Consider the following 13,991-nt stretch of genomic DNA (forward strand, 5'->3'; position numbering starts at 1 on the left):
TAGTTTCTAGCTGTAGCCATTAAAAACACAGAATTAAGTTCCATGGTGCAGGCTTGCTGTTTCAACATCTGGATTCCCGAAATAGTTGCAAAGAAGACTGGAGAGGTGTTTCCTAGTGAAGTTGTCAAGTATCCTAGAATTTTTGGAAATCAAGTTCTCAAGGGATGCTGGTAGCTAGTTCTGGTATTACCATGAACCAAATAGGTAACTTTGCTTTTCTGCAGACTGTGCTCAAGTGGGTTGGTGCCTTCATCGGTTTGCGTACAGAGCTAATGTTTTGTGGATGCCTATCGCAGTGCAAACAGCTGAAGTCCTGGGAGGCGGGGAGGACTCATGGTCCTTGCAATCTGGAGTTAATACAGGATGTTGCAAAGAGGAGGCGTGCTCTCACCCCCTCCTTCCAGGTGGAGGTGCATTTGTATAGGCAGAAAGCTGAAGAATGGGGTGTCGTGGGAGAGAGCTGCCGAGAATGTCCCCCAGGATGTTTATGAGACAGTGCAGAGAAAAATCAACTCAAGTGGCCCGTTCGCTGGGATACATCACCTTTGCGTGAATGGGTTAAGGCTGTGGAGTAGCAAAAGGGTCTTCACTGGCAAGGTAACAGTATAATTTGTGTATTTTTGAGGGGAAAAAGGCAATGTGGTTGCTAGAATAGAAGAAAGACTCAGGGAGAAGGGGAGCATGCTTTTGACCAAAACATTTGGACTTGTCCTGTGATGCCTTCCTTGTAAACCTTTCTGTTAAACCTCTTAGGAAAACTTTGTATTGGTGTCACACAGACTTGGATCTTTCATCATTTAGATATGTTCCCCCCAATAGATTTCCCCATTAAAAAAAGTCAGAGGCACTGAGTCTCCAAGACAAGTGTCTGTGTGGTCTCTGGTCCAGCCCCCATGTTGTAGGTCTTCACCCCTCAGACCTCCTCCTGTCAAACCTCCCCAGCCTGGATCCATTCACACCCCCAAGGCCTTGCCAGGCACCTGCTTAACTGGTCTCAAATAGAAGGTATTGAACCAGGATGTTAAGTATTGATACTACGAAGTGCTCACGCAGTTGTATAAAGAGGGAATCTGGCAAAGGAAAAGATGTTCAACCTCACTAGTGATCAAAATAATGCAAATGTGATAGGATTTTAAATTACCAAACGAACCAAGGTGAAAAAGAATGACAATACTGGAGTTTGATAGACTTCAGAGAAATGTGAGGTCTCCTGGACAGTGGTGGAAGTGTAAATTGGCACAAGCTTTCTGAAGAACAGTTTGGCAATGTCACACACTTAGAAATGTGCAGACACAGCAATTCCACTTCTGAGAGTTTGTCCTAAGGAAATTAGTGGGCAGAGGCCAAGGATATTCAAATCAGCCCTTTTTATAATAAAGAATAACTAGAAATAATCTAAATAAGTGTCGACCAACTAAAGGTTACTCATGTCAATTATGGCCCATAAAATGGAATTCTAAAGAGCCTTTAAAATGATATGAATTTTATAAACATGAAAGGATGCCCGTTAGATATTATGGTGTCACTAATGTAAAAGTGTGTGTGTGCGTGTGTGTGCACCCACGTGCACACGTGCATTCATGCACACAGAGCTCCACAATGATAGTCGTTAAAATGTCAGCCATGGTGTTTTCTGGCTTTGAGTGCCTTTACCTTCTTACTTTTCTATTGTTGGTAAATTTACAAAAGCAGTGTATACATACATACATACATACAGTGTATACATGCAGATACTATATACATACATACAGTATGTACGTGCACTATACATTATATACATTCATACAAGATATATATATATATATATATACAGTGTATACATACACACAGTGTATACATACAGACATGTACTGTATACCAGCAATTGAGCACTCACCTCCTCCCCCCTCTGTTTTCATCAACATAGGAAGTTGTTAGTCTTTTTAGTTATTGCCAATATGAGAAGTAAAGAATGTTATTTCATTTGCAGTGATTTAAATATCCTTGATTACTAGTAAACTTGAGCGTCATTTCATATGTTTATTGGCTATTTTTATTTCTGTTGAGAATTGTTCACTTTTCCCTTGGGTAATTTGAGGGTTTTTTTATTGATATGAAGGAGCTTTGTTATATTATAAATATCAGTCCTTTGATGCCCTGTTTGTTGCAAATATTTTCCCAGTATGTTGTATTCCTCAAACTTCATTTATGTCTTATTTTATTGTACAGATATTTATTTCTTATAACAAAATCTGACCATTTTTTTCTTTATGGTTTTATATTTTGTTTAGAAGTCTGCCTTCACAACCAAGAATGTAAGAATACTCTCCTATATTCTCTTCTAGTGTATTTATATGTATTTTTATAGATTTAAAATTTTTTATTTACGTATTTTAATTGTGGTGGAATACACATAACATAAACTTTAATATTTTAACCCTTTTTAAATGTACAGTTCAGTGGCAATACGTACCTTCACATTGTTGTGGAACCAGCACCATCATCTGTTAATATCTCCAGAACTCTTTTCTCTTGCAAAACTGAAACTCTGTACCCACTGAGCAGTCACTCCCACTGCCCCCTCACCTCAGCCCCTGGCACCCGCCCTTCTACTTTCTGTCTCTATGAATCTGACCACTCTAGGTGCCCCATATAAGTGGAATCGTACAATATTTGTCTTTTATGACAGGCTTATTTCACCTAGCGTGTTGTCCTCAAGTTTCATTCATGTTGTAGCATATGTCAGAATTTCCTTTCTTTTCAAAGCTCAATAATATTCTATTTTTGATTTATTTTTCTATTTAGACTTTAATCCTTGTAGAATTTACTATTGTGTTTGGTGAGAAGGAACTTTATTTTTAGGTGGGTCGTCTTTTAAACAACTCCTCCATCAGAACCCAAATTCCTGTGGGGGCCCAGGTCTCTTTCGGGACTTGTCTCTATCTGGACTGGAATCACACCGTTGTAATTACTCAAGCTTTTCAGCAAGTTTTTATATCTGCTAGAAGCGTGTCCCATCCCCATTCTTCTTTTTTCGCCTTTCCCCAACCATTCTCAGATAGTACCTTTTTCAGAGGAACTTTAGAATTAGATAGTCATGGTCCAAAAATATTCCTTTGGGATTTTGATTGGAATAACTTGAAGCTCCCCACTGATTTGGGGTTGATGTCTTACAAAGCTCTCCTAGGAGCTCTCCCGGCCACCTGGTGCTGCCCTCTTCAGAGGAAGTATAGGCCAGTGCTGCCTCTGCACGCGGCCTTTCCTTCCCTCCACCCAGCCTACGGTTCCAGGGCTTCCAGGAAGGACAGATTCGTACTCATTCTTGGTTTAATTTCTGTCCTTCCCCCTGATGACACTTGGATTTTAACCTGAAATTTCAGAACCAAAATCCAGAGTGGATGCTTGGAAACCTCAGGCCCTGCAGTAGAACCCATGGTCAGGAAATTCTTTGCCTGCCCCAGTAACCACACCCCATAAGGCAGACACTGACCACATGTGACCAGCGCCAGGTAACCAGGAGTCAGCTGAAACTTTGTTTTAACAGCTTTGTTGTTATAAAATACCCTGAAGTCCTCTCATTTTAAGTGTATATTTAAATGATTTTTAGTAAATGTACAAAGTTGTATAACCATAACCAAATCCAATTTTAGAATATTTCCACCCCCCACCCCCCAAGATCCCTCGTACCCATTTATGGTCATTCTTTGGATGCCGCTTTGCCTTGAGCATGAGGAGAGGAAGACAGACTGAGAGGGCCCCCAAGAAATCCTCTGCCCAGGAGTCTAGTGCGCCCCCATCGTGCATAGCATGACACCCGTCTCCTGAGGAGACCCAGCCAGGAGCTCCCCCTGAAGGCATGGCCATGCTGAGCCCCGTCCTTACCCTTCCAGGTGGATAAAGTTTGAAGAAAAGGTGGAAGAGGGAGGTGAACGCTGGAGTAAGCCCCATGTGGCCACACTGTCCCTGCACAGCCTCTTCGAGCTCCGGACCTGCCTGCAGACAGGAACAGTGCTGCTCGATTTGGACAGCGGCTCCTTACCGCAGATCATAGGTGAGGCAGCGACCGCTGAGGTCCTGCAAACCCGGCAGCCCCTCCCCCTCCCGCCTCATGCCCACCCTCAGTCTATGTGACACCTTTGACACCTGCCTGATTCTGCAGAGACCAGGCTTTTGATGCTCGCAAGGCAGCGTCGCAGTGACTCCATGTTTCAGTCCCACATAGAGTTTCAACGCGGAAAACTTATCATCTTCTGAAATGCCATCCAGCAATGGAGCAAAAGGGAAAGGGCCTTCTTAGTGACAGCGGAGACACCTGTTGCCATGGCAACCTATGTCTTGTCAGGGTGAAGGGATCATCACGCATCTTTAGGAAATTAGTTCTCATTTTAGTGGGATGCTGAAGGGAGGGGGTGGTTTGCCTTATGGTCCCTAAAACTTTTTGTGAATTTTGTTCACAAAATATATAGTTCTGCCGGAAGTATTTTGCCGAAAATACTTTTCTAAAAAGAATTCACATTAGGACTAAAAACCACTTAACACTCGTGTGTGTGATTTCATTTACTTTTCACAATAGAATTGATAGAGCATTCTACATACACACATGCACCCACATGTGTATGCACACACACACACACAGACACACACATCCTTTCACCTATAAGGAGGCAGAGGGTTCATGATTTACCCAAGTTTCAATAGTTTGTGGCAGATCTGGGACTATTTCCATATCCCCTGCCTCCTTTAGCTCACTTTTAATCTAACAAACAACAGATGAAAGTGAAGATCTCCACATCCCTGGTCATTCTGTCCCACACCACAAGGCGCGTTTGTTTCCCACTTAGATGATGTCATTGAGAAGCAGATTGAGGACGGCCTCCTGCGGCCAGAGCTCCGGGAAAGGGTCAGCTATGTCCTCCTGAGGAAGCACCGTCACCAGACCAAAAAGCCCATCCACCGCTCCTTGGTTGACATCGGAAAGTCGGTCTCCTCCACCAGCAGTGAGTCGGGCCACACGCTGGTGGGCCGCGGGCACGCGCTTCATGATCTTGGAGACATTCTGAGGTTCTAGGGATTCCTTAGCCTCCTTCAATGGCAGGTCTACAGGGACCCCAGCCACACCCCAATGTTGTCCCCACCACCAGAGCAGAACCATCTCTAGGGAGAAAGTTGGTTCTCAGCCTGGACCATACCTTGCAGTCACCTGGGGATGTGAAACTCATCCTAAAGCCTAGGCCCTGCCCTGGAGGGCTGCACTGAGTTGGTCCGGGGTCTGGCCTGGGAACAGGGAATTTAGAAAGCAGGGCTGCAAAACGCTGTAGAGATGGTGTGTTTATGGTAAGGGCTTGAAATTTTTCCCACTGAACCCCCACGAAGAGCCAAGAGTCTCAGCAGAAACCAAAGCACGTCAAGGTGGTAGAAGGGGTTGAGTCATCTCAGGGATGTCAGCGCTGCTCACCTGGTGTCTCGTGTCCATCTGATCAGCAGAGCCTGGAGCCATTAGGGGGAATGGCGTGGTCCAGGCGTGCAGCTCAAACCTGCAACCTTCCTCCACTCTTGACATCGCAGAGTTGAGATGCCCAGGCAGCAGCCTTGCTGGACCTGTCAGATAAATGCAGTAATCAGAACAAACTTGATAAAGTTGCTAAATAAAGAGCCTTGATGAATCTCTTTAGATGAATCATAATAATAATAGCAGATACACATTTGGCACTTACTGCGTTCCAGGCGCTGAGCGCTCAACAAGTGTTAACTCACTTCATCCTCGCATTAACCCGGTGACTAGGTACTGTACTCATCATCCCTGCTTTACAGATGAGGAGCCTGGGACACAGAGAGGTTAAGTAACTTGCCTAAGGTCACGCAGCCAGTCAGTGGTGCAATCAGGGATGAAACCAGGCCATCGACAACACCTGGTGCCTATGTAATCAATTGGGTATCTAGCTCACTTTCAACAGTACAAATATTTTCTCGAATCTTGCTTAGACTATTAACTTGCTTCCCAACCCGCCCCTTCCTCCGAAAACAAGAACAAGAACAACAACAAAAAACCCAAAACACCCTTTCTTCCTGGAAGGGGAAGAGACTTGTCTTGCAGTCCACTTTATTTAGGTGAAAGTACGATAAATGTGTACCTCGTTAACGAGAGAGGCTGTGCCGCTCCAGCCAGCTGCCGAGGCAAAGCCCTTCTGTTCCTCCTCGCAGATCGCAGCCCCGCGCGGAGCCCTGCAGCGGTGCCCAGCCTGCACCGCTCCACCGAGGACCTGAGGTTGCGGCAGAGCGCCAGTTACGGCCGTCTGTGTGAGTGTGTTCTCCGCAGCTGGCCCACAGCCTCGCAGCCACAGCTTCTGCCTGACTGTGGCAGCTGTGGATTGTCGACTTTTGTAGACTTTCAAAGGGGGAAGAGATAAAGCCCAGGGTCTGTCTAGAATTCTCAGGACAGGCATCAGGAAAACTCTAACTTTCACCCGAAACGTGGGCTCGTCTCGGAGCCTGATTTACTACCATGACTTTCTGTATAATTACTCCGAAAAATGAAGCTCTAAATCAAGTCCTGGCAGAATCAATACCCAATCCTGTGTGCTAAGCATTTGTGTCTTAGTTGGTACCTTTGTTTTCATCGAACTGATCATTAGCCCTGATTGTGGTGAGGAGCCTTCCTAGAAACTGAGTTAAAAACAGGTGAGGTACTTTCTGTTAGGACAGTCAGAGAAGGTTGCCATCACTAGGTGACAGTGTCATGCCGGCACACGCCTGGCAGAGTCACAGCACCTCCACCCCAGTGCTGGGAATGGGGAGAGGACTTGTGAGGTTCCTGGTGGCAGACAGGGCTTTTTCAGGCAATTCGAATTCGTCAGGGATGAACAGATGGGTGAGCTGTGAGGCAAAGAAAAGAGGGAACTTGGGAAATGAAAAGAAAGAGCAGTGTGAAAATAGCAATCCGATTTTCCTTGAAATACTTTTACTAAAATGCCAAGACATGAACAGACATAGCCCAGGGCCATGGCCTCCCAGGACTGAGGCCTCGGCTGCAGTTTGTTGGGGGCTTTTTTCCCTCTGTTCTTAGTGACCCTGGGGCCTCTTAGCCCCCCCCCCCCCACTTGGTTGTTCCACATAGGGATGCCAGGGGGCATAAGTCAGCAGGTAGCGAATGTCTTATGGACACGCCTTCTACTCAGTTATTCATTATGTATGAGGTCGCCCTGTGTCCTGCTACTGTGGTGGGGACGGGACAAAAGGCATGCCGCCCCACCCCGAGGGGGCACCTGGGAAAGCTCAGAGAGGAGGAGTCACTCGCCTGAGTCTCAGAGAATAGGAAGGAGTTTTCCGGGAGCCTGGGGTAGGAGGGTGTTCTAAACAAAGGAGACAACAGCGGATGACAGGCAGGAAGGCGCTGTGAAGGGCGCGTGTGTGCAGGGTAACAGCCATTCCGTTCACCAGGAGTGTAGGGGGCCCAGCAAAAGAACACAGCCTTTATTCTGAGGACAGCGGGCACACCTGAGAAGTTTTAAGCAGGAGCAGACCGTGCTCAGATTTTTATCTGAGAAAGAATAAACCAGAAGGGGAGACGATGAGAAGCGAGACACTGGGCCTGCCTTGGGGCTGTGAGAGCAAGAATGCAGAGGGCAGATGGAGGTGGGGGAGTTGATGACTGGGGAGAAGTAGGAGGTGAGGAAGAAGGGGGAGTCCAAGCTGGCACCTAGATCTCTGCTCTGATTGCCAGTGGATGGGAGGGAGGGGGCACTGGGTGGAGTAGGGTCTGTGGGGGAGGTCATTTGGTGGAAGACAATGAGGTCCGTTTCCCAGTGTGTTGAGTGAGGTGCCAGAGGAGTCCAGAGCTCAGGAGAGAGATCTGGAGTGGAGACCCCCGCTCTCCACCCCCATCCTCCACCCATGTGATGCGGAAACAATTCGAGTGGTGTGAATGACCAGGATGGAGGGGGTGAAGCCTCCGGAGGGGAGGAGGGCAAAGCAAGACCCTGGGGAGAGCCCAGCAAGAGAGGGTCCCAGATAGAAATATGAGGAGGGGAGCCAAGGGAGCATGTTCTGGAAGTGAGGGGACGCACCAGGCCACAGAAAGCCAAGAAGTAACAGGTCTGAGAGTGCCCCCTGGATCTGGCTGACCTTCTCCTGCCTTAATATCAGGCAGTTCAAATAAATCACCACCACTGATCTCCCCTATGGGGAGCCACCTTCCTTTCCTCTGTCACCCCAAATCCCCATCTTTAAAGACTCGCGTGGGTCATGGAGGACGGAGGTGAAATGTCTTCACTCTCCAACAAAATCCAAGCTTAGTGACACCTGGCACCTCACCTGGTACTGTGTCTGTGTCCCTCCCCACCCCCAGGGCCTGGCACAAAGCAGACATCTTGGTCTCTGCCCAAGAAGGTGGGGTGGAAGGTAGAGATGAGAAGGCAGCAGATTGAGAGATTGAGGAGTGAGGAAGGAGAAGCAGAATCTGGGGTCCAGCAACTCTTTTAAGAAAGCTACCATTGAAGGGAAGAAAAGAGAGCAGAGGCTAGCTCAAGGGGGCTGCAGGATTAGGGGAAAAGGTTCTTGGTTTGGTTATGAAGATGGGAGAAGCATGTGTAGGGATCAAGGGAAAAGGACCTAGGAGAGCCTGGCTTCCCCTGATGGACCTTTTTTCCCTTGTCTCCTAGGTCACGCCCAGAGCAGAAGCATGAATGATATTTCTCGCACTCCAAGCACTGACCAGGTAGTAGAACCCCTGTACCAGGCCGCAGTGGAGGGCCAGGGGGGCATAAGCCTTTGGTTTTGGGGGCAGGGAGCCCCTATAGGTGGGGCTCCAATGCCATGAAGAAGCAAGCCTCCCCAGGAAGGACCTGGGTGTAGTCTCTGGCTGCCTTGGTGACACTGCCCCGTCCATACTGACTGACCCCCAAGTGCTGGCTCTGTGCCAGGCCCTGGGAGGAGTAGGGGACAGAGAAGCACGATCGGCTGTTTCTGAGCTTGGGATTTGTTGGAGAGAGCCCAACACGCAGAGTTCCACCTCCTGCATGACACACAGTACCTTTAACGATGGATGGGGACGTGGGCTGGTTGAGACAAGCAATGGCGCCTCAGTGGTGGTGAATCCACTGGAATGGCCACTAGAGGGTCTTCTTGACTGGAGCAGGATAAAGTTGGTTGCTGCCTCCCACTGGCTTGGCTAAAATCCTCTTGATGAGATCGGAATCCTACAAGCAGATAGAGTCCATGTTCTAAGGCCCACAGCTGGGGACCCTGTGACTGTGCCCCCTGAGGAAGCCCAGAGGAGCCCCCTCAGTTCCAAGCCCTACACACCTCAAGGGCAGACGGTCTCATGATCCCCTCTCTTGTGCCCCCAGGAGTAGGAAGAAAGGTGATAAAAGAACCCTGAAATTTGGTGAGGACTTGTCAGGAGCTTGGGTGACCTTTACAGCACCCCAAGTTTAGTTGCAGGCAAAACAAAAGTCGTCCCTCATGTCAGTGTCCCAAGGGCCCTTTGGTGGCCAAAATAATAAAATAATAACAATAATAGCATCCACCACCATGGAAGGACCACACTCTGCGTGCACCACACCGTGTGAGGATTTTCTGTGCATCAGGGAGGTACTATTATCCTCTCCACTCAGGAAAACATTGACACTTAAAGTAGCAGTTAAATAATGTGTCCAAGTTCATGCAGCTGAAAGGTGGCAGAACCATGACTTGATCTATGCAGTCTACCTCTAGGGCCCTTAATTCGGAAGTGACTTAGGAACAAGCATTCTGGGACATTACTGAGAGAGGAACCCACTTTTACTACAGTCAGGCACACAAACGGGGGAGCCACGATAAGGAAGCATTGCCTAGTCAAAGTCTTTCATAACCTATTTTAATGAATGTCTAGCTGTCACTTTCCCCAGGCAATGCGGCCTGGATTTAGGGATTGGGGCCCAGCCCTGGGGGCCCAGCATCCAGCTCTCCTAACTGATCAGGTGATGATGCTGCTTCTCAGTATTTGCAACAGCAGCGGCTTGTTGTGGGAACAGCCGTTTGTCCACCAGTGGGCACTCTTTCCGGGCGAGCCCAGAGGTGTTTGCTCTGCAGGCTCTCTCTTCATCACTGCATGCCAGCCCTGGGCAGGCTGCTGGGTTCTCAGTAAGCAGAAGGTGGATTCAGACAGCATGGCTGTGTGTGATGACTCAGTAGCCCTGGAACAGAGTCCCCATGGTTTCGGGGAGTGGGGTCAGCAAGAGCCAGGTCCAGACTGTGGCTAAGCCAGGAGGCCAGAACATGAGCATGGCCCACTTCTGGGACGTCACCACCCTGGCCTCCTTACCAAACATGTTACCACCTGCAAGGGAGGACCACGGCCTTGTTTCAGTTCCTCTCCTTTCCTGGATTACGAGTGTGCTGGTTGGGCTGTCCCAAAGCGTTGTTTTCAAACCCTCGTTCTCCAGGCACTCCTGCCACCCTCTCTCTCCTCCTGTCCCCTGGACCTGCTCCTTGCTTGAGGCCCGAGGGCACAGAGAGGGCAGGGGACAGCGGCTGCCCTGGCACACCAAGTCCTCCACCCTGAAGAACGCCGCTTATGAGTCAGCTGACTGCAGCTGGGACAAAGGAACTTTTTTTTTTTTAAATGAAATATTTTCTTTTGACTCACCAGTGTTAACTAATATTGACTCTTATGGTCGGATATATTGAAGGCTGGGTTTTTTTTTTGTTTTTTTTTTTTGAGGCTTGTCCTTTTTGTTTTTTCTTTTTACTATTTTATTATTTTATTGGGGAAGGGGAATAGGACTTTATTGGGGAACAGTGTGTACTTCCAGGCCTTTTTTCCAAGTCAAGTTGTTGTCCTTTCAGTCTTAGTTGTGGAGGGCGCAGCTCAGCTCAGCTCCAGGTCCAGTTGCCATTTTCTAGTTGCAGGGGGTGCAGCCCACCATCCCTTGCGGGAGTCAAACTGGCAACCTTGTGGTTGAGAGGACACGCTCCAACCAACTGAGCCATCCGGGGGCTCAGCGGCAGCTCAGCTCAAGGTTCCGTGTTCAATCTTAGTTGCAGGGGGCGGAGCCCACCATCCCTTGTGGGACTCGAGGAATTGAACTGGCAACCTTGTGGCTGAGAGCCCACTGGCCCATGTGGGAATCGAACAGGCAGCCTTCGGAGTTAGGAGCATGGAGCTCCAACTGCCTAAGCCACCCGGCCGGCCCAAAGGGACTTTTTGAGTTGTGGGGACTCTGGCCTTCCCGTTAACTCCTACCCGTGCTTGTTCTCACTGCATTAAGGTCCTTGGGCTGTTGCTCTAGTGGTTGTAGAGAGTTTTATTTTTTTGACTGAACTTAAAAGATGATAAGGGCGCAGCCCTTTCTCACACGCCCTTTCTCATGCTGGTAGGCTACCTGGCTCAGCGTGTATCACGCCCACCACGAGTGAATCAGGAAACAGCTATGGGCCCACCTGGGCAGGACCTGCTGGCTGTACCCATGCCCACAATTGATCCCTCCTCAGTACAGGAAGGGAAGCAAAGAAACTGTGTCTTTGCTGATCATAGGAGAAGCAGACATTTCTGTGTCCACAGAGACTCCAACCAAGGAGGAGTGGGTGGCACATTTGTGGCATTCACAGGATCTCTAGGTGGTGCTCATATCTACCTTCTGGGCCCTTTCTTCCTTTGGTGGCCACAGTGGACTTCCACCAGCCCCGCCCTCCAAGTTGTTCTCTCTCTGCCCTCTCTACAAAATTATATCTGTCCCTTGCTGCCCAGAGGGAAAGCAATCTGAAATATGAGTGCCTCCTAAGATGTGAGTTTGTATGTGACCTTCCCTGGGGCATTTTCATCATAAAAGAGGACTCAGGAGGAGTCAGTGTCTTACCCTAAGAAGACATCATAAACGCAGGAAATGGGAGTAAGTTTGGGAGGAGGGTTTGCCTCCAGCTCCTCTCCCATCAGACCCCACTTACTTTGCCTCTCTGACCTTTCTGCCCTGAACAGACATAGCCAGGACTGGAGAGGGGGCACCTGGACCGTCACAGTAGGAAAGTCTCAGAAGCAATGAGTTTCCTGGGAGGTCCCCTGGGGGTGACTTGGGGCAAGGAAGTCTCCTGCAGACTTGGAGGCATGGCCCAGGGGTTCCTGTCAGCCAGGAAGGAGATGGCAAAGGGGAAATAAAGCACGTCTGCCCTGGCCATCACAAGGGGACTCAACCCTCCTGCAGCCACCCAAGGTGAAGGCAGAGAGGGAGGGGTGGAAAGCTGAAGTGTAAGAGCCAAGATTCCCATCTGCTTGAGCCTCAAAGGCTGGGCCATGAGGCCTAACATCCAGCAAGCCCAGGGCTCTCTTCTCTGACCCGTCAGCTCACACTTCAGTTGAACAAAGTTTTTACCCGTCAAGGAGCATCTTAAAGAGTAAGTCATTGCCTGTTCCTTCCCATCTACAAAGGCTTAGTTGGTCCTTCAGCTTAACCAAGGTTGAGTCTCCTCATCTGCAGAATGGAGGAGAATGTTTGGTTATTTCTTTCAGTGTCTTGAGAAACGTTAGGAGAGCTCTTTAAAGGTAGGCCTCCACAGAGATCTAAAGAGGGATGAGGGAGTGAGAATTGAAACCATTGTGAGTAACCCTGGGAGTCTCCTGTCCCCTCCTTAACCAGCGGAAAAACAAATTCATGAAGAAGATCCCCAAGGACTCAGAAGCCTCCAACGTGCTGGTGGGCGAGGTGGACTTCCTGGACCAGCCCTTCATCGCCTTTGTGCGTCTGATCCAGTCGGCCATGCTGGGAGGGGTGACCGAGGTGCCCGTCCCCACCAGGTGAGGACCATTGAAATCTGCCCACTACGCCTGCCCCCAGGCAGCCAGCTGTCCGTGCAGGCAGCAGGTGGTGCTGGTGGAGACACCCCTAAAACATAGAAGGAAAGTTAGGGAATTGGCTGGGGAGGAAAATCTTCTAACTAGGGAAGAGTTTTAGAGAGTTGATATAAAATAATCATTAAAAAGCAGGAGCCAACAGCTAGGAGAGATGCTGTTGGGGGGGCTCTGGGACCCCAGAGCACAGTGAGGATGCTCAAGGGGGATCTAGTGGGAGTGAAGAAGGAATGTCTCTCCAAAGCCAATGTGGGAGTCAAAAGGGGGAAGGGACAAGTACAGCCTGTTAAAAAGATAAGAGTGGACACTGTTTAGAGAATCCTTCTCTTCACCTGCTTCTCTTTTTCCTTTTCACTTTCCTCCTCCTCCTCCTCCTCCTCTTCCTCCTCCTCCTTCCCAGATTTCTGTTCATACTGCTGGGACCTTCTGGGAGAGCAAAGTCCTACACTGAAATTGGCCGTGCCATTGCAACCCTCATGGTAGACGATGTAAGTGGTAACGAAAAATGTGTTCTCCCAAATGTCACGGCTCCTGCATCACGCACTATGCCTTCATTCATTCACCTCCCCAATAAGTGCGTTTGAGCGCCTGCTGTGTACCAGGCTCTGTGCAGGGGGCTGAGGACTGTGAGAAAGAGGGAATAGTCACTGCCCTTTAGGGGTGCTAACCGAGTGGGGGAGACAGACCTCTAATACAGGCAGTCAGGGAGCCCTCACACGAGAAGGGCTTTAAAGCTGCAGGTGAGCGAGCAGGAGGTAGGCAGACCCAGCACAAGCCTAAGAGGCAGACATTCCAGGCAAAGGGAGCAGGGGCCAAGGCTCAGAGACAGAGAAGCTGGATGGAAATGGTTTGATGTAAGCTCGGTGTCAGAGCTTTGAGAGCAGGAGGTGACACAGAGAGGCAATTCAGAGACCACACAGAGCCTGTGGGCAGAGCAGAGACTTCACACTCTGTCCTTGGAGGAACGGGGAGTTTAGAGGATATTAAACAGGCATGAGCCGATCAGATCTGCAGCTCAAACAGAACACTCTGGAGACAGTGTGGAATGAGGCAACCTGGCCCTCCAGGAACGAAGGGCTAGGAAGTTATAATATAAACAGATATGAAATAGCTGAGCTGCTCGAACTGCGTTCTGCACAGGTTTTCTAATGAACTTGCTCTGTGCAAAACTGAAAGCAGAAAGGTGAAGTCA

The 13,991-nt window shown here is 49.0% G+C and overlaps 1 protein-coding gene across 6 annotated transcripts in view; it reads left to right on the forward strand.

Moving 5' to 3' along the window:
- The window catches only part of SLC4A5 (solute carrier family 4 member 5), an 84,896-nt gene that overhangs the window by 35,607 nt on the left and 35,298 nt on the right, over window positions 1–13,991 (forward strand). For all 6 annotated transcript variants that reach the window (XM_074332193.2, XM_074332192.2, XM_074332194.2 and 3 more), the window contains 6 exons: window positions 3,870–4,030; window positions 4,821–4,976; window positions 6,181–6,276; window positions 8,637–8,692; window positions 12,588–12,745; window positions 13,200–13,287. In XM_074332193.2, coding sequence (XP_074188294.2) covers window positions 3,870–4,030; window positions 4,821–4,976; window positions 6,181–6,276; window positions 8,637–8,692; window positions 12,588–12,745; window positions 13,200–13,287 — 715 coding nt within the window. The remainder of the gene's footprint in view (window positions 1–3,869; window positions 4,031–4,820; window positions 4,977–6,180; window positions 6,277–8,636; window positions 8,693–12,587; window positions 12,746–13,199; window positions 13,288–13,991) is intronic.

This window comes from Rhinolophus sinicus, chromosome 2 (genome assembly GCF_057876585.1).
Source record: "Rhinolophus sinicus isolate RSI-liver-muscle chromosome 2, RSI-T2T, whole genome shotgun sequence".
Lineage (NCBI taxonomy): Eukaryota > Metazoa > Chordata > Mammalia > Chiroptera > Rhinolophidae > Rhinolophus > Rhinolophus sinicus.